The sequence below is a fragment of the Acinonyx jubatus genome, chromosome F2, assembly GCF_027475565.1.
Source record: "Acinonyx jubatus isolate Ajub_Pintada_27869175 chromosome F2, VMU_Ajub_asm_v1.0, whole genome shotgun sequence".
NCBI classification, from domain to species: domain Eukaryota; kingdom Metazoa; phylum Chordata; class Mammalia; order Carnivora; family Felidae; genus Acinonyx; species Acinonyx jubatus.
Window position 1 is genome coordinate 29,610,853 of NC_069394.1, and position 21,466 is coordinate 29,632,318.

At 34.3% G+C, this 21,466-nt stretch overlaps 1 protein-coding gene across 4 annotated transcripts in view; it reads right to left on the minus strand.

The window, feature by feature from the left end:
- The window catches only part of EMC2 (ER membrane protein complex subunit 2), a 451,211-nt gene that overhangs the window by 387,183 nt on the left and 42,562 nt on the right, over positions 1-21,466 (minus strand). For 2 of the 4 annotated variants that reach the window (XR_008292581.1, XR_008292580.1), the window contains exon 11: positions 16,524-16,611. Coding sequence is in view for 2 of the 4 variants with exons in the window: in XM_027064023.2 (XP_026919824.1) it covers positions 16,525-16,611 (87 nt within the window). In the remaining 2 variants the exon portion in view is untranslated. Of the gene's footprint in view, positions 1-12,878; positions 13,051-14,050; positions 14,280-16,523; positions 16,612-21,466 lie in introns of those variants that run through there. The other 2 variants (XM_027064023.2, XM_027064022.2) reach the window with 2 other exon arrangements.

Below are 21,466 nucleotides of genomic sequence, written 5' to 3' on the forward strand. Positions count from 1 at the left end.
ACATATGGGGTTGCACAGAGTGGTGCTTCCCCAGTACTGGGGTGTACAGAGTGAGAGTTTAAGTCCCAGCCAAGCACCAGGGCATGGGAGTCCATGGAGCAGGACAAACCACCTCATATGAGCCCATAGCACAGTGAGGATGGCTCCAATAGAGTTGTTTGGGACACCTGGCCCATGGAGTAGAGACTGGGGTGTCGCCATTTTTCTCCCCACAACTACCAAGGTGGGGCTCCAGGGATCTGACCTCAGGGTCCACAGTGAAAGCGGGACCGGCCCACACCAAACCCCACCCCTCCACACATGGTAACTGTGTATCAACAGGAGCAGGATTGACGATGAGGAACCAGACAGCCCCTTCTCCAGACCAGTGCTGTTGCATTGCCTGGTTTCATTCTTGGACAATTCTTATTATATATTCTTCCTTACTTTTCTCCTTCTTATCTCTTCCCTCCTCCAGTCTGGTTACTCTGGTTGTTGGTTTGTTTAAGCAGACATATTTAATCCATTCTCTTGATACACGATCCCCACCTCCTTCTTTATTCTCCTTTCCCTCTCTCTGGATTAAGCAGTATAGTTTCTCTGTTTGGTCACTTTTTATATTTTCTTTTTCCCCCACCCCTGTCATTTCTCTCTTTGTATGGGATAGGGCTTTTCTTCCATCATTACTGCCTCCACCCTGTTGTTTACCTGTAACTGCTGTTTCTGGTTTTTTGTTTTTGGGTTTTTTTTTTTTTTTGGCGTGTTTTTGTTTTCTGTTTGTTTTTTGTTTGTTTGTTTTCCTTTCCAGGGCTACTTCAGTGCACACCTACTGGAGGGTTCAAAACATCACTATGAGTAGGGAGATAAAGTAACCAAAGTCACAACAACAGAGAGCAAGTAACACTCCAGAAAGCACCTCCTGAAGGGCCAGGCCCCGGACAATGTATGACCCCTCTTTAACATAGTAGTGCTTATTGGTGCAGGGCACATAACAAGCTTTGAAAACACATAAAGGACAGAAAACTAGCCAAAATGATGAAACGGAAGAATTCTCAAAAGAAATTCCAGGAAGAAATGACAGCTAAAGAATTGCTCAAAACAGATACGAACGATATAACTGAACATAAGTTTAGAATAATGGTCATAGGATTAATTGCTGGACTTAAAAAAAAGCATAGAAGATAGCAGAGAATCTATTGCTGCAGAGATCAAGGAACTAAAACATAGTCATGATGAATTTAAAAATGCTGTAAATGAGGTGCAAATAAACTAGAGGCGGTAACAGTCAGAATTGAAGAGACAGGGGGAGAATAGGTGAAATAGAAGATAAAATTATGGAAAAAGATGAAGCAGAGAAAAAGAGAGCTAAAAAACTTCTGGATCACAAGAGGAGAATTAGAGAATTAAAAGACTCAATGAAACAATAATATCCATATCATAGGAGTTCAAGAAGAAGAAGGAGAGAAAGGGGCCGAAGGTGTGCTTAAACAAATCATAGCTGAGAACTTCCCCAATCTGGGGAAAGAAACAGACATTGAAATCCAGGAAATACAGGGAACTCCCTTCAGATGTAACTTGAATTGATCTTCTGCGTGGCATATTGTAGTGAAACCGGCAAAATACAAAGATAAAGAGAGAATTCTGAAAACAGCTAGGGATAAACAGGCCTTAACCTACAAGGGTAGACACATAAGGGTAGGACCAGACCTATCTACTGAAACTTGGCAGGCGAGAACGGCGTGGCAGGAAATTTTCAATGTGATGAATAGGATCACAAATGTGCACCCTAGAATCCTTTATCCAGCAAGCCTGTCATTCAGAATAGAAGGAGAGATAAAGGTTTTTCCCAAATAAACAAAAACTGAAGGAATTCATCACCACTAAACCAGCCCTACGAGAGATCCTAAGGGGTACTCTGTGAGTGTTGCAAAGACCACAAAGGACCAGCAACATCACTACAAGCATGAAAACTACAGATAGCACAATGACTCTAAACCCATATGTTTCAATACACATAGACCAATGGAATAGAACAGAGAACCCGGAATTGGACCCACAAATGTCTGGCCAACTAATCTTTGACAAAGCAGGAAGGAGCATCCAATGGAAAAAAGACAGCCTCTTTAACAAATGGTGCTGGTCTCCCAGCTGGACAGCTGGACAGCAACATGCAAAAGAATGAAACTAGACCACCTTCTTATACCATACACAAATAAACTCAAAATGGACGAAAGACCTAAATGTGAGGCAAGAAACCATCAAAACCCTAGAGGAGAAAGCAGGCAACAACCTCTTTGACCTCAGCTGTAGTAATTTCTTACTTGACACATCTCCAACAGCAAGGGAATTAAAAGCAAAAATGAACTATTGAGACCTCATCAAGATAAAAAGCTTCTGCAGTCCAAAGAAAGCAAACAACAAAACTAAAAGGCAACTGATGTAACGGGAAAAGATATTTGCAAATGACATATCAGATAAAGGCTAGTATCTAAAATCTATAAAGAACTTACCAAACTCAACACCCAAAAAACAAATAATCCAGTGAAGAAATGGGAAGAAGACATGAATAGACACTTATCCAAAAAAGACATCCAGATGGCCAACAGACACATGAAAAGATGCTCAATGTCACTCATCATCAGGGAAATACAAACCAAAGCCACACTCAAATACCACATCACGCCAGTCACAGTGGCTGAAATGAACAAATCAGGAGATTATAAATGCTGGCAAGGATGTGGAGAAATGGGAACCCTCTTGCACTGTTGGTGGGAATGCAAACTGGTGCAGCCACTCTAGAAAACAGTGTGGAGGTTCCTCAAAATATTAAAAATAGAACTACCCTATGACCCAGCAATAGCACTACTAGGAATTTACCCAAGGGATACAGGAATGCTGATGCATAGGGGCACTTGTACCCCAATGTTTATAGCAGCACTTTCAACAATAGTCAAATAATGGAAAGAGCCTAAATGTCCACCAACTGTTCAATGCATAAAGAAGATGTGGTTTATATATACAATGGAATACTACTTAGCAATGAGAAAGAATGAAATCTGGCCATTTACAGCAATGTGGATGGAACTGGAGGGTATTATGCTGAGTGAAATAAGTCAGTCAGAGAAGGACAAATATCGTATGTTTTCACTCATATGTGGATCTTGAGAAACTTAAAAGAAGACCATGGGGGAAGGGAAGAGAGAAAAATAGTTACAAATAGAGAGGGAGGGAGGCAAACCACAAGAGACTTAAATACAGAAAACAAACTGAGGGTGGACGGGGGTGGGGGTGGGGGAGAGGGGAAAATGGGTGACAGGCACTTGTTGGGATGAGCACTGGGTGTTGTATGCAAGCCAATTTGACAACAAATTGTATTCATTTTAAAAAAACGTTCACTCATTAAAAAAAAAAAAAAGGACCATACATCATTCTCAAGTGGGATTTATCCCGAAAATGCAAAGATGGTTAAATGCAAATCAATCAATATAATAAACCAGATTAGTGTAATATAGGATAAAAATTACATGATCATCTTAATAGGCACATAAAAAAGCAATGAACAATTCAAAATTCCTTCATGATGAAAACTGTCAACAATCCAGGTAAAGAAGGAAATATGTCACACAATAAAGGCCATATTTGACAAACACATAGCTAACATCACACTCAGCAATGAAAGACTGAAAATTTTCCCACTAAAATCAGAAACAAGACAACGGTGCCCACTCTTACCACTCCTATTCAACATAGTGCTCTAAGTCCTAGCTAGAGCAATATACAATAAAAAAATAAAATAAAAGGTATCCAAGTCAAAATGGAGTAAGTAAAATTACCTTTGTTTGCTGATGATACAATCTTATATTTAGAAAAATTGTAAAGACTCCACCAAAAAAACTGATTGAACTAATAAATGAATTTAACCAAGTTTTAGCACACAAAATCAACATATAAAAATCAGTTGCATTTCTATGCACTAACAATGAACTACTGGAAAAAGAAACAAAGAAAACAATCTTCTTTAAACTAGCACCAAAAATGATAAAATATTTAGGAATAATCAAGGAAGTGAGGGATCTATATACCAAAAATTATAAGACAATGATGAAAAAAAACTGAAAATGAAAGTAAATGGGAGATAGTCCATGTTCACATATCAGAAGAGTTAATATTATTAAAATGTCTATACTACCCAAAATGATCTATAGATTCAATGTAATCTCTACCAAAATTCCAATGGAATTTTTCACAGAAACAAAAAAGTTCTAAAATTCATATGGAAACACAAAAGGCCCTGATTAGCCAAAGCAATCTTGAGAAACAACAAAGCTAGAGGCATCACACTTCCTGATTTCAAATTATATTACAAGGCTATAGTAATCAAAATAATATGGGACTGGCATAAAAACAGACTAATAAATCAGAAAGACCAATAAATCAGAATAGAAAGCCCAGAAACAAATCCACATATATGGTCAACTAATATTTGACAAGAAACCAAGAATACTCAATGGGGAAGATAGTGTCTTCAAATAAATAGGACTCAGAAAACTGCAAAAGAAGGAAATTGGACTCATATATTATACCCCTCACAAAAAAATAACTTGAAATGGATTAATGCTTTACACATAAGATCTAAAACCATTAAACTCCTAGAAAAAAAATAGGGAAAAGTCTTCTTGGCATCAGTGTTGGCAATGATTTTCTGGATATGACACCAAAGGGACAATACAAGCAAAAAATCAACAATGAGACTACATCAAACTAATACGCTGCTGCACAGCAAAACAACAAAATAAAAAGGCAACCTAAGAGATGGGAAAATGTATTTGCAAACCATACATGATAAGGGGTTAATATCCAAATTACACAAGGAACACATACAACTCAATAGCAAAAAAATACAATTTAAGAAATGGGCAAAGAATCTGAATTTTTCTAAAGAAGACATATAAATGGCCACCAAGTACATGAAAAGGTGCTCGGTATCACTAATCATCAAGGAAATGCAAATCAAAACCACAATGAGATACCACTTCACCTGGCAGAAATGCTATCATCAAAATACTAGAAATGATAAATGATGGAGATGATGTGGCAAAACAGGAACCTGGTGCACTATTAGTGAAAACATAAATTGGTACAGCCTCTATGGAAAACAATACAGAGGTTTCTTTTTTTTTTTTTATGTTTTTTAATGTTTATTTATTTTAGAGACAGAGAGACAGAGCACGAGCCGGGGAGGGGCAGAGAGAGAGACAGACAGAGAAACAGAATCCAAAGTAGGTTCCAGGCTCTGAGCTGTCAGCACAGACCCCAACATGGGGCTCGAGTCCACGAGCTGTGAGATCATGACCTGAGTCCAAGTCAGATGCTTAACCGACTGGGCCACCCAGGCACCCCTAGAGGTTTCTTTAAAATAGAACTACCATATGATCCAGCAATCCCACTTCTGGGTATATATCCAAAGGAAATGAAATTACTATCTTAAAGAGATATCTGCACTCCCATATTCAGTGCGACATTATTCATAATAGCCAAGACATGGAAAGAACCTAAGTGTCCACCGATGGATGAATGGATAAAGAAAATGTGGTGTGTATATAGAATTTGGTTATAAATAAGGAGCAGATGCTGCCTTTTGTGACAATATAGATGGATCATAAGGGTACTATGCTAACTGAAATAAGTCAGAGAAAGACAAATGCTGTATGATCTCACTTATATGTGGAATCTAAAAATGTCAAACTCACAGAAACAGAGTATATTGATAATTACCAGGGCTGGAGGTTGGGGGAAAAGGGGAAATATTGGTCAAAGGGCACAAACTTTCAATTCTAAGATGAATAAGTTCTAAGGATCTCACATATGGCATGGTTATTCTAGTTAACGATATGTATTGTATACTTGAAAGTTGCTAGAATAAATCTTCTCTTCATAACAACAACAAAATGGTAATGACATGAGGTGAAAGATGTGGTAATTAACCTTATTATGGTAAGCATTTTGCAATATATACATGTTTTTCAAATCACTACATTGTACACCTTAAATTTACACAATGTTATGTCACTTAATTTCAATAAAGCTGTAGAAAAAAGAAAAAGTAATGCTTTTTAACATTGCCTAGTTAAAGAGACCTATAGACCTCAACATCTTACACAGTGTTTTATCAGTAAAGATATTGAGGTCTATAAATAAATTTTAAAACTTATTTTTATATGCTTCATGTCCCACCTGAAAAATTTAAGAGGCCAAATAAAAGGCTTTTTTCATTTATATTTTACTAGCATTTGAAAAACTTTACCTACTTGTATGTTCAGACCTCTAGCATCAAAGCTTACTCAATGGCTAGGTCTTCTACAATTATATTTAAAAATTTATTGAACACACCAAGATTAATGGTTGCTGTTTGTGTGTGTGTAACTCATTATTTCTAATATCTCTCCAACATTTCCATAATTGTTTTGGTTGGTATTAACATCTCAAAATCAGCCTTAATGTCATTATGAGTTCAGGTTTTAAAAACTGTACTTCCTGAACTTGATTTGTTATCCAGTTCAAGACGGCTAATTAGGTAAATTGCTTAATTTGGAACTATTAACAAAAACGTTAAGAAAGTTGCATTTAAAAATGAAGGAGATGAAAAAGTCCACAATTATAATATCTAGTTTGATTTTGATTAAAACATCCCTACTTTCTGGGGTTTAAGATAACATTAAATCACCCCTAGTTTTTATACTTTAAGAATTATAAAATTTACTCTAGGTGGCGTACTTCTATCAGCTTCTAGGAGGAAAAAAATATACACCATAATTGAAAAGCAAGCTGTTTCATTTCTGACCAATGACTGTTAAGAATATGAATTCCAAAATTAGCTCACGAACATTTGAGATCCGTTAATAGAAAATTAAGTGCAAATTTAAAGTTATTAAGCTAAATTAGGATATAATTATTAACACAAAATATACCATTATGATTCTCATTAGACTAGTAAATACTTCTTTGTGGGAAAATCTTTATTTAGAGAAATCTCATCATATATACCATGCTATTTGAAGTTCTTTGTAGCAAGACAATTTGTATAGCCTTTCTTCAATGATTTATTATTTTAATATTTTATTTTCAGACAGAAAGAGAGTATGAAGGGAGGAGGGACAGAGAGAGAAACACAGAATCCAAAGCAAGCTCCAGGCTCTGAGCTGTCAGCACAGAGCCCAATGCGGGGTTCAAACCCACGAACTGCAAGATCATGACCTGAGCTGAAATCAAATGCTCAACTGACTGAGCCACCCAGGTGCCCCTGCTTTTCTTCAGTGATTTTTATCTGAAAACTTCCAACTTTGATTCCTTTCACAAGAATTATGGTCATTTATCCCAGTATTTTTGTTGTTCAGATTGGAAGTGGGGGGTTACACTGGGGAATTAGCAACCAATGGACTGTGTTGTCTCTGGTTCTCTCTGGCATACTAAGTATGACACATAAAACATACAGTGAAATTGGATCCAGAATCAGTTGTCATTAGAGTCCAATTCTTGAAACTAGTGGCTATAGTTACCAATCTGGAGAGCTTCAAACTGATTTCAAATTGATATGTTATGGTACACATTGTTACCTAGATTTTTAAAGAACATACTTTTTGAAAAATCTTAACTTCTTTGGTCATTCATCTGATACAATCACATATTCAAGTAATTGTTACCCATGTTTTCACGTAATAGTTGCCTGTAAAAGAACTGAACTCACACAAGATTTCTTAGTAGGTTCCCTTTCAAGTTAGTTAAGCATAAGCTCAGATTTCTTCAAAGCTAGTGTCCATTCTCTACTTGGAAAAGTTCAGTATTGGACTTCTGCAAGTAGATGTTTCCCTATCAGTAACTTATTTGCCAAATTACTGTTTCCAAGTTGTTTTGATGGCAACAGTTTGTTGAGGTAGAGGAAATCTTCCAGGACCTAAAGACCTGAAAATGAGTTGTGTTATTATGCTTGTTTTCTTATACAGTAGACATGCAATTGACCCAATTGGAATTCACTCATTTGTGGCTGAAATGGTTTGCTGTGATACGGTTCTAATTTAACTTTTTTAAGCATCAAAGTCTAATTATTAGTCAGATTTTCATATTAAGAGACAATGAATGCAGAAAAGAGAACTTAGTATTATTCTTGCTTTCTACTATGATCACTATAATACAAGGTCATGGTCTACACACCCATTATGGTTATTATAATTGAGTGCAAAAAGAAATATAAATATACATATATACAGAGAAAGAGGCGTATATATGAACATCTGTGTGTGTAGTTACATAGAATTTCTTTTTAAAGAACACTGACCCACTTCTATCACCTTTCTCTCAAAAAAATGTTTTTAAGCTATTGAATGCAACTAATATAAATCAAACAAATAATAGCAGTATTTCTACAAATATACTAATTTTAAAATTACAAAAAGAAAAATATTCCATTCAATACATAAAATAAACATGTATACCTCAGTTCTTTGTTTTGACAGGGAAAATAGGGTAGCAAAAAATTGAAACGGGAAAAAGAAGGGAGGGCGGTGGGAAGCAGAAGAGAGGATAACACTAAGAGCACTATACACAAATATAATGAAAGAAACAAAGAAAATAATACAAATCTCCGCAGAACCACTTGCTTCTTCCAGTCTTCCAAATAACCGAGTCAACTGTAGAAAAATGGTTTTCAACTATTAGTGGGCTTCAGGAATACCTGATGGGTGTGTTAAAACACAAATTGCTGCACTGTATCTTGAGTTTCTCATTTACTAGACAATTTGCATTTCTAACAAGTTCAAAACTGACCATACTTTAAGAACCATTAACTAAAATCTCAAAAGCCTATTTATCACTCCTGGTCATTTGCAATATCCTTACTTACAGTTGGAGAATTTCTATAGCTTGCTGAAAATGGCTCCAGTTTATATTGCTAAGCATTGTTTTATTCCATTACTTATATGGTGTGTGTGTGTATACACACACACACACACACACACACACACACACACACACACATATAAAATCTCATTGGCAGCCTTATAATATTGTTTGTATGATATGCGATTAGAGTTTTGAGGTTATAATTTATTTTACCAGAAAACAAAGTGAAGCCAAACTACTTCTGGAAGCACAATTTGTTAAATAAATTGTATCATGATGTACATAGTATTTTTCTTTTGAATTAAAAGAAATATGTACTATGTGCAGGTTATCATGCTAGAACCTGGAATGAAGAGTGAACAAAAATAGACATGGTCTCTGACCTCCTGTAATTAAAGAATCTACTAAGGGAGACAATTATCCGAAAACATAATTAAGGTGAGTAATGCTCCAAATGAAAGATATATGATAAAATAAAAGTATACAACAAACTTTTTCCAGAGTAGCTAAACATTTGACATTTCCAAGTTGCTCCACATTTAATCATCAGTACATAAAATTATGTTTTTAGCCATTTTAATAAGTGCTAGTGGTATGTCATTATAGCTTCAATTTGCACTTCCCTATTAACAGCAAATGATGTTGAACATCTTTTCATATGCATATTTGCCAGGCCCACAGCCTCTTTAAGTGTCTGTTCTTTTGCCCATTTTTTTTTTTACTATTGAATTCTGAAGTTCTTTATATATTCTGAACAAATGCTATTAATTGAATAGATGATTGCAAGTGTTTTCTGTCTATGGCTTGCCTTTTCATCTTAACAGGGTAGTTTTCAGAACAAGTTTTTATTTTTGACAAAGTTCAATTTATTAATTACATATATGTAATATATATATACACACACACATATATATAAATATAAATATATGTATATAAATATATAAATATATATACATATATATATTTATATATATTGCACCTTGGCTGTCACTTGAAGAATTTTGGCCTAACCTGCAGTTAAAGCAATTTCTTCCTGTTTTTTTTTTTCCCTAAAATCTTTGTATTTTTACCTGTTACATCTAGATCCATAACCCATTTTGGGTTAATTTTTTTATAAGGTGGGAGGTCTAGGTTGAGGGCCTTTTTTGCTATGATTGACTAATTTTTTTCAACATTATTTGTTGAATATTCAATTGTCCAGACCAATTCCTCCATTGAACTGCTTATGTACTTCTCTCAAAAATTAGTTTGCCATATTGGTGTGGGTCTATTCTGGACTCTATTCTGTTCCACTGCTCTATCACTCTGACAAAACCACACAGCAATTATGTAACAATAACACATTATTTTTTATATAATTTATTTGAGAGAGAGAACACACAGGAGTGTGAGCAGGGGGAGGGGCAGAGAAAGAGGAAGAGAAAGAATCCCAAGCAGGGTCCACACTGTCTATCCAGAGCCCAACACAGGGCTCAAACCCATGAACCATGAGATTATGACCTAAGCCAAAATCAAGAGTCAGATGCTTAACGGACTGAGCTACCCAGGTGCCCCAATACCACACTATTTTGATTACTCTAGCTACATATGTCAATATCTGGTAGTCTGATTCCTCCAACTTTATTTTCATTTGCAAAGTTTAGACTATTCTAGTTCCTTTGCTTTTTTCATATAAATTTTATAATGTACTATCTACAAAGAATCTGTCTGGGAGTTTGATAGAAATTGTACTAAACAAACAAACAAAAAAAGGAACTGTACTAAACCTATAGACCATTTGGTGGACAATTAACATCTTTACTGTCTTCCAATCCATGAATATGGTATGTCTCTCCATTTATTTAGGTCTCCTTTGATTTCTTTCATTAGCATTTGTAGTTCTCAGCAAACATATCCTGTGTACATTTTTAAAACTTGTACTTAATATTTTTGAGCAATTGTAAATAATACTGTGTTTACTGCTAACATACAGAAATATAATCAATTTCTGTTGACCTTGTATTCTATGATCTTGTAAAACTTCAATTAGTTTCAGGATGTTTTTGGTGATTTCCTGGCATTTTCTATGTAGACCATCAGATTACCTGTAAATACAGACAGCTTTACTTCTTCCTTCTCAATCTGTATGCCTTTTATTCACTTTTCTTATTCTACTGCACCAGCAAAGATACCAAGTAATATGTCAAAGAGAAGTGATGAGAGTACACATCCTTGCCTCATTCCCAATCTTAGGAAAATGGCATTTATTCTTTCACCAAGTATAATGCTAGATGTAGGGCTTTAGTTGTTTTTTTTTTTATCAGATTGAGGAAGTTTCCTTCCATTGCTGAACTTTTTTTCATCATAAATGGGTGAATTTGGACAAATTTTTTTTTATAACAACTGATATGATCATGTAGTTTTCCTTATTTTTTTCTTTATACAATGGATTACACTGACTAAATTTCAAATATTGAAGCAGGCTTGCATATCTGGAATAAATTCCACTTGGTTGTGGAAACAATTCAGATGGCTTTCCACAGTGAATGGGTTACCAGGAGGGGATAAAACCATACAATGGAATACTATTTAGCAATAAAAAGGAACAAACTATTGATACAGCAACAACACTTACAGATCTAAAGGGCAAGATGCTGAGTGTAAAGTCAAAAAACCTGGTCAGACTTCAAAAGGTTACAAGTTGTATGATTCCACTGATATAACATCCTTAAACCTATATTACAGTGCCAAAAAAAAAAAAAAAAAGATCAGTGGATGCCAGTCATTAGGGTTAGATGAAGGTATAACTATTAAGGAGCAGCAAGAGACTTTCTTTGTGATGTTAAGTTCCATATCCTTTGTGTGGTAATAATAACATGATTCACAAATATAACATTTTATAAACAGAAGAAAAAGAGCTTGTAAATATTGTGAAATCCAAATAAGGTCAGTATCTGAGTTAATTGTGTTGCTGCATGCTGCAGGGTCAATTTTCTGGTTTGATAATATACTGCAGTTAAGATAATAGGAAGAAGCTGGTACATGGGAACTCCCATATATTTTTGTAACTTCTTGTGAGTCAAAGTATTATGAAATAAAACATTATTTAAAAAAAAAAACAGGTAGAAAAAAAAAGACAAAAAGAGGGACATACCCCTTGAAAGAGGAGTCAAGGAAGGCTTTGTTCTATACAGAGGGAACAAGTATCAAGTGTGTGGAAAAAGAAAGCATTAACAACTCCATGGAATTTAAATGTGGCTAAATTGAGAAATCTAGCTTTCTGACTACCACTGTAGTTCAGGAGTCAGGTGATGGTGGCGGCAATGAAAATGGAGAAGAACTGACATGAAATGTATAAAGCAGCATAAAATAAATGGAACACGGTTATGGTTTAAAAGACAGAAAATATCCATCAGATTGGGTGATACAGAACTAACCTATTTCAAAGGAAATGGTGGGGGGTGGGGAATGTCAGACTGGAGCAATTTAAAGAGTGGGGTGGCAGGGGGACAGATACAAGTTTAGAAAACTGAAGGAATCTGGCTGTAAAAAAACAAAAACAAAAACAGAAATGGGTTTTGTAGCTAGAGGAGGACTGTGAAAAGGAGGGGAGATATCTTAAAAAGTAACGAAATGGGCGTATTTGAGTGTTAACAGGAAGAACCTAGTTGAAATGAAGGAGAAGAGATAATAAAGAAAAGAAACAACTTAATGATAAGTGTGAATAAAAGAGATGATGTGACGTTTTGGGGAAGGCAGGATGCTCTATGGTAGAAGGGAATATGGCAATTCATGAAACTGAGGTAAGGCTGAAGTATTAAAAATGAGGGAGACAGTGGTGGGAAATAGTTCAGAAAAGGGTAGGTCTACTTCTACTGTAAGAGAAAAAGAGGTGAAGATGGGTACAAGAATGTCTGATACACGGTACATTTTTATCCAGTGACTTCTCTTTTTCTCTGTGAAATAGTAAGAAAGCTCTATTAGTTTGCTAGGGGTGCCTTAACAAAGTACACAGAGAACTGATGTCTTAAACAACAGAAATTTATTTTATCATAGTTCTAAAGGCCAGAAGTCCAAGATCAAGGTGTCAGGAGAGTTGATTTCTTCTGTGGAATCACTCCTTGGCTTGTAGATGGGCATCTTCTCTTTGTCTTCCCATGGTCCTTCCTCTGTGTTTCTGTGTCCTAATCTCCTCTTCTAAAGGTATCAATCAATACTGGATTACGGCCCACTCATTATGACCTAACTGGCTCTCTCCAAATAAAATCACATTCGGAGGTACTGGGGGTTAGGGTTAGGACTTCAACATAGGAGTACTGGGGGGACACAATTCAGTCTGCAACAAAAGGTTGCTTTGTCAAGAGTGCGAAGGGAGATAGGATACATCAGAGGTTCAAAGTAAAAGGCTTGAAATAGTTCTAAATAGTCTTAAATACTTCTCACAATGTTACATGAAGTAACGGCTTAAATGGTCAATTGAGTTTTAAGTTCAATTTAATTCAAAATGAAATTATGACTTAAAAAAAGAAATTATGACTATTATTCCTCTAAAAAATTGTTTTACAAGTCAGAAAATCTGAATTCTAATACCTGCTCTGTTAATAAGCAATGTTTCTTGGCTATATCTATCTTTTAATTTTGTCACTCTAAAATAGGAAGAATATTTCACAGAAAAGGCATATGAGTACACTAGAAAGAACACTGACTTGGGAACTCCTAACATCCTAGTCCTGCTCTGTCACAGAAGGGCTTAATTTCTCAGAACCTCGCTCAATTCCTCATCTTAAAATGGAGTATAACTAAATCATCTTTCAAGTCCCTTCTAAAATCCTACAGTTCTATGAAATGAAGTAAAATGAAGTTATTTGAGAATAAATGTGGCACTGGAAAAAAAAAAGATTCTTTGAAATATTTACCAATAAAAATTATATGCTCCCAGCATACTGAACATTGGTCTTCCAATTCTATCTTTTCTACATCCTCCTCTGCTCCCAAGTCAATACTATCCTATAAAGTTGGCTTAAACAGTGTGTGCTGAACTACAACAAAATATTACTTCTTTTGTTATATATGCTTCTCTACTTTAAATCATTACATTATGAAACACCATTCCCAGCATGTCTAAAATAAGAGTTTTGCATATTAAAAAAAAAAGCTGAATGATGGATATAGTAGTCAGAAATATGCATGGCAAAAGTAACAGAAAATCCAAACATCTAAACAGAGTTTATTTTTCTCATGTAGTAAGTGTAGAGGTTGGCAAGTGTTCATGTTGGTTCAGGTGTTCAACATGCCATCAGGGACCCAGGCTCTCCCTAATCTTTCTACAAAACCATCTTTGAAAGGTAGCTTTCATACTCCTATTTATTCTTTCATGGTTGTAAGATGGTTGTTTTATCTCCAACCATGTTGTTGACACTCATGTCCTGAAGGAAGAGAAAGAGGCAAAAAGCCTTACTTCACAATGCTTTGACTTTTTAATTTGAAAGGAAGCTCTTCTCAACAGGCTTCTGTCCATTTTCTTAGCCTTCAATAGGTCACATGCTCACACTTTAGGTATCTACACTTCCACTACTCTGATGGCCATGAGTCACATGCAATTATTTAAATTTAATTTAAATTAAAAATTCAATTTCTCAGTTCTACTGGCCATATTTCAAGTGCTCAATAGCCACGTACAGCAAGTAGCTACCAAACTGGACAGTAGAAATACAGAATATTTCCTTCACTGCAAAAAATTCTTCCTTGGCATATCACAGACCATAAGAAATGAAACCACTTCTGTTTAAGATCATTCATAAGGTTAAGGTACTTATCTCCCAGAAGAACAGGGATCTCTGCTCCTACCTGAACAATGTAAGATACTGTTAACAAGGAAAAGGTGGCAGTAAAAGCAGTTGGCAAACATCTGACACGATGGGATTATCTGTACATTTAAACTGAGGTTTATAGATTATTACACATCAATAATGTATTTCATAAAAAATTCTTGACAAGAAGGTATTAAAATTAGAAAAATAAAGTGAAACTTAGGCTGACAGTTATAAAAGGCACTAACTTACACAAGTATAATTGCTAAAGTAAATACTACTCTAGTGACTAGCAGGAGAGAAAGAAAGGTAATGGAATAATATACGGGCACTACTTTCTTTATAGGAAACACATCTTAAATGGCTGATTATGTTGAAAATGCAGTTACTAAATTTATGGGCAAAAAACACTGTATCTTGTGATAACAAAGATTAGTTGATAAGAATTGCCTTTATATGAGGAGAGTTATTTCACATGTGCTCACTTCTTATGAAAGAATAAAATGAAAAAGACTGCAAAATAAAAGAATTAGACCAGATATGGAGAATAATTTACTAACAGAATTTTCAAAAAATTTAAAAAACTGATGTTGACAGTAATTTTCTTCCTAAAGACTTCCAAGTTGTCAATTCCTCTATGAACCCCATTTGCCTAAATCTAACAATGACAGGTATGGAAGAGCTTCTGTATACAATTGGTAAACTATGTATTTATATTTATATATGTAATTATACATGTATATGATACATACAAAATGTAACGCATATATGTAAAATGCAAGCTACTACTGCTAATACATGCCTTGAATGACCAATTGCCTATTTTAAAAACAGGTGTCTGAATAGTGTTTAACTCTCAAAGTTCTTTCTATTCTATTGAGACATGCAAAATATTGTTGAAGCATATGATTGTTTATCATGAAAGGAGAAAAAGGAAAAAAAATTCTAATTATTACTAAGAAGGTAAAGAAATATCGGAAATAGAAATTTTTCTCCTGAAGACAGTTAAGATTTTCTTAGACACTTTAGATTTTCTTTTCCTGCCACTGAAACCCTTTTAATCCCTATTCTCTATGATCTCTTAATATTCTTTTATGCAATTTATACTTGAAAGTTCAAAAAATGTAACTTTCATAAAGGTTAAATTTGAGTATTATAGTATACATGAACCTTAAAGCTTTTTATAGGTAAAAATCTCAATTATGTCCTACGGTAAAACAAAAATTTTACAAAGAGATATGACTGAACTTTGGAGAATGACATATAAAACAAAAATTTTACAAAGAGATATGACTGAACTTTGGAGAACAACATATTTTAAGCAATATTTATCAGAATAACATAGCACATAAAACAAGCCCACCGGAATGCACAGCAAAATCCAACTTGACACTAGAAAGAGAAATCAAAATAACGTGCGAGCATTTTCCTTGTCAGCTGTGAATGCTATGTATTTCTTATCACAAATAAGAATTTAACTAGAAACTGAGTTCTAAAACAACATATTCTCTGAGTTTAACAAAAAGAATCTAGAATCTTCATATGCAAGTTTAATAAATCATCATAATTTATTTGTGAGATTTCTACATCAGATTGTGGCTTAAAAGCACTTATATTATGTGTGATATGAAGAGAATGATGTACAATCAATATAAATCTTGTTAAATCTCTCTTCCATGGACTTTCTCCATCTTCCTGCTTAGCAATAAAAGGCATTTTTAGGTTTATATAAACATTCTTTACAACTGCCCTCTTAACAAAAAATCATTATATAAATAGCACTAGGGATTTAGTAAATAAGTCACAGGCCAGTAAGTTCAATTGTGCAGTTGTGAAATGTAATGTGAAAGAGTTTGAAACCTTAAGACTGAGTGATCTGCAGCGTTTCCAACATGTCTTCGACTGCCTTAAGAGAGTATTTGGTTTCCTTCTTACTTCGACCTGCAAACTAATTTTTAAAAAAATGCAATTAGGCTCAATTTCATGGCAGGTTCAAAATCACAATCTTACCTTCACTTTGCTAATGAGAGTTAACGTTATCTATTTTATCACTAGCGTGAAATCAAATATCTTTTCTCCAATAAAACAAAATTGGGGTTTTATTTTTTGCTTTTATTTCCCTTACCTCAGGAGACAGATCGAGAAAAATGTTGCTATGGCCAATGTCAGAGAAATTACTGCCTATGCTCCCTTCTAGGATTTTTATGATTTCAGGTCTCACATTTAGGTCTTTAATGCATTGAGTTTATTTTTGTGTATGGTGTAAGAAAATGGTCCAATTTCATTCTTTTACATGTAGCTGTCCAGTTTTCCTAGCACCTTTGTTGAAGGGATTACCCTTTATCCACTGCATATTCTTGCCTCTTTCATTGAAGATAAATTCATCATATAATCGTGTGTTTGTTTCTGGGCTTTTCATCCTGTTCCACTGATCTATGTCTCTATTTTTGTGCCAGTACCATATTGTTTTGATTATTATAGCTCTGTAGTATAACTTGAAATCTGGAATTGGGACACCTCTAGCTTTGTTATTCAATATAGCTATTCAGGGTCTTTTGTGCTTCCATACTAATTTAGGATTATTTGTTCTAGTTCTGTGAAAAATGCTTTTGGTATTTTGATAGGGATTGCATTAAGTCTGCAGATTGCTTTGGGCCGTATGCACATTTTAACAACACTTGTTCTCTAATCCATGAGTATGGAATATCCTTCCATTTGCCTGTGTTGTCTTTAATTTCTTTCATCAATTTGTGAAGTCCAATTTCCTCAAAATTTAGACTTTACAGACATTTTCATTAAGTTTCATCTTTAGTTGAAGTGTATTAAGAATTCACTGCAAAATTGACTGATTTAAGTGTTTATGCAGTGTGATAACCTATAAAAACATACATTTCAAAACTAACCTTTCCAGACAAGAAAACTTTTATGAAATAAAAAGCATAATTTATAAGTAAAAAATGTGAACCATTTCTACTTGTCAGCCCTCTAAACAGATATTTACAATTTCAACAAAAGTAAAATGTAAATGTAAAGTAATTTCTATTAAATATTTTAAAGTTGCAAGATATCTCTAAAATTATTTAAAATAAGTCACAATCTTTAAAGAAATTTTGGAATTATTAGTTGATTAGATGATATGTTTCAGCAGCAAAGAGCTGTCAAAACTCTATGCTACATATTAAAATGATGCAAACGTTTTAAAATATGCATTTCTAGTTTGTGAAGTTGTAATTTACTTTATAAAACCATTGGATTTCATAATGAAAACAAAATACAATGCATTAAAAATAGTATCTTTGCACACTTAAAAGCAAATTCATGGCATATTAAATTCAATATAGTGCACATAATCAGTGAGGGAAACACTGCTGAATACCCCATGCTGATTTCAAAATGAGTTTTCTAACTACACTGACAATTCTCATCATTTATCAGTTTGACTGACTACTACAGATTTACTACAGAAGTGGTCCTTATGGGGTAAGGGAAGGTTTATTGTATCTATATTACCCATTCCCCCTGGTTAAAATATTGATTGACCTCTGCTATTAGCAAAATATAATATTTTCAAATTAACATTCAAGAATTCAATACATTTTCAAATGACTGATCTTCCCTAAAAATACCAATGCTGTCTTAAGCACTTAACACTTGATTTATGATGTGCTCCTTCTCTTTTGTAATTAACTTAATTTGGCAAACTTCTCATGTCCTGTTAAGAAAGATTAAGTGATTGAGTACAGGTAAAATCACAGAAGCAATAGAGTTCAGAAATTGGTAACCTGCTTCTGACCTCACTGGCTGCAGGTTAACATTATGATTCTCCTACTTCCTAAACCATTAGTTTCTGTGGTTGAATCTTGATTTGATAGAGTAAATAAAGGGGATTTCTAGAAGAAATGCCAGGGAAAAAGAAAAGCTCCTCATAAGAATCAAGATTACTTTACCTTTCATATGACATTACTAATTTAAGGAATTCAAATGTTAAGTATACAACTCATAATTACAAAATATGGTAACAGCAACACATTTAAAACTCTGCCTTTTCATAATTTCCCATGGTGACTAAAGGATGTAGGGTGTGTCGTTACTCCTATAATCCAGTTGATAAATTCACTTTCGCAAGGACTTACCAAGAACAGAAAGCCTTTTATTTTACTACTGCCTATCCAAAGTAAACAGGAATGGCCCTAATCAGATACTTGAAGGCCTAATTCTAAGAAAAAGCTTTGATGGGTTGGAGAAAAATAGGATACCATGTAGTAACATTCACTCCAATTTGTTAATTAGCAAAATAGAAATGAAAAATTTCTGTAGAGCTGAAGTCATGACCAGTATTTTAAAATACAGAACTTTTCTTGACTTGTACTCAAACATAATAAGAGTAAATATAAATTTGCAATTTTTTAAATTAGCTAATTTTAAAAATCACCTAAAGATTGTGTGTCAATACTACTGACAACCAGTGCAATTTAGAATAAACCAAACTTATTTGTGTCAGAACAAATAAAAAGAAAGTTGGAAATATAAATCTATCACTTCAAATTTTGCCTGACATGCAATTATTTTGTCTATTCCAGAATTATATGGCAATTTAACTGATTAAGCCGGAATCCTATTTTTCCCTCAAATCATGATTTAATTTTCCATTTCCCAAAAGGATAGTAACAGAATCACCTCTGCAATCATAAATAACATATGGATTGCTAGCACAGACAAATTTAACAGTGTACCAAAGAAGCATTTATCTGGAAAATTATTGTGAGTAGGTTCACATTAAAGTTTTTCATGAGCATTAATCAAACTTGCCTGCCTGTACTGAACATGCTAAACCAATTACCTAATTGAAGAGTAAGTAGTAGCCATATTCTGTTTCATTATTAAGTAGAAAGAAAGAAGGAAAAGCAGTTCTTAAAATCTCATTTTCTCTAATTTATAAATGCCTAGAAAAACATTACAATAAGGAGTATTTATTATATACTCTATACTTGTTTATATGCCGAGACATGAGTCATAAAATTCTCAATTAGATCCCAGAGATTTATCTAATTACTAAAATGTCAATCTCTGAAAGTTATACTTTCCACATTAATCACAAATTCTGCATTTTTGTTTTCATACAGTTAGATTTTGCTTAAATAAACTCTGTTTTCATAATTCCCTATGATCTTAAAGATAACTCACCAGAAAGCACATTCAAATCATAAAAACTGATTTATCAAATTCAAAGGTCAATAATTTATCCACTATGACAACTGGGATAAATTGGGCTAAACTTTACCTTTACATAATTTGTGGAAAATAATATGGGTGGACAAAGTAATAGGATAAATAAATTGGAACACTGGATGGATAAATCTCAGAAACCTTATACTGAGTGAAACAAGCCAGGCACAAAAGAGTATGTAACCTATGATCTCATTTATATAAAGTTCTAGTATAGGCAAAACCAATTTATAGTGATAAAAATCAAATCAGTGCTTGTCTGCAGTGTCAAGTGGGGCTGACTGCAAAGTGGCGGAAGGGACTTTCTCGGGTGATGGAAATCTTGAATGGGGTGCTGGTGGGAAGGGAATATACATTTGTCTAAACTCAACCGTACATTTGAAATGTGCGCACATTACTGTGTATAAGTCATACCTTAATAAATCAGATAAAAAGAAAAAGACAAAATAAATGAAAACAGAAGGCGGGGACTATGGGCTTATACAACCGTGTAATAAAATGCCAAATGACCACATAGTTATCTTCCCATTAACAGGTGAAGTATTACATCCCCTGGATCTGGGTTGAGCATGTGACTTACATTGCAATGGAAAATTAGCAATATATGACATAAATAGAGACTCAAAAAACCCTTGCACACTGGAGTTTGGCTGTTTGCTCCTCATGAAACCCTGAGACGACCACACGAACAAGTCCAAGTTAGTCTGCCAAATGAGAAACACGAGGCCTAGCACTTCCAGCTGACAGACAGCAAGCCAACAGTCAGATAAATTTAAGTGAGGCCATCAACCACTAGCACAGCACAGAAATATAAATAAGCCCAGTCGAGACAAGCAGTATTACTCAACTGAGCCCAAGCTAAACAGCCTACCTATAGAATCGTAAGCAAATAAGTTAGTCAAATCACTAAGTTAGCAAAAGGTAATGGATACAAATATTTACAGAATCTGATTCACAGAAAGAACCCAGAACCTCTGCAGAAAAAGCAAAAAATATGCAAGCTTTAAAACCACCAAGAGATTTTATTTAAAGCCTGTTACTAGTATCTAGAGGCAAATAAATTTTGCATGATGGGTATGATTCCTAGCTGAGGAGTATTGGAAGCTGCTATACAGAAATCTGACATGAGGAACTGAGAAATTTGTTATCTTTCCTGCAGTGGTATCTAAAATGATAGAAACTGGCAAAAGTTTTTTTTTCTATCCTTTCCTACAGAGTCAAGAGAAGGCAAATCATGTCTTCAGTAAAGAGCTGTAAAATATCTCTGGGGACTGTGTAGTTTCTGATGCAAAACTCAAATACTGAAGAGTACCAGTGACACTCTTAGAGCTCTTTCCAAAGAACACTGAGACTTTATACGTCTATAAATAGAATGGAATTAGTGAGGCAAAATTAAAAAAGAAAAAAAAAAGAATGGCAGGAAGAGTAAATATTACTAAAGAACAGGGTTTGTTTCTATGAACAATGGCTTAAAATACTGAAATGATAGATTCATGTCCAGTGATGCATCTCATAAGGCAGAGAAAAGCATGCTTGTCTGGTCTTGTATTACTGAAGAGACAGGAAGAAAGAAAAAA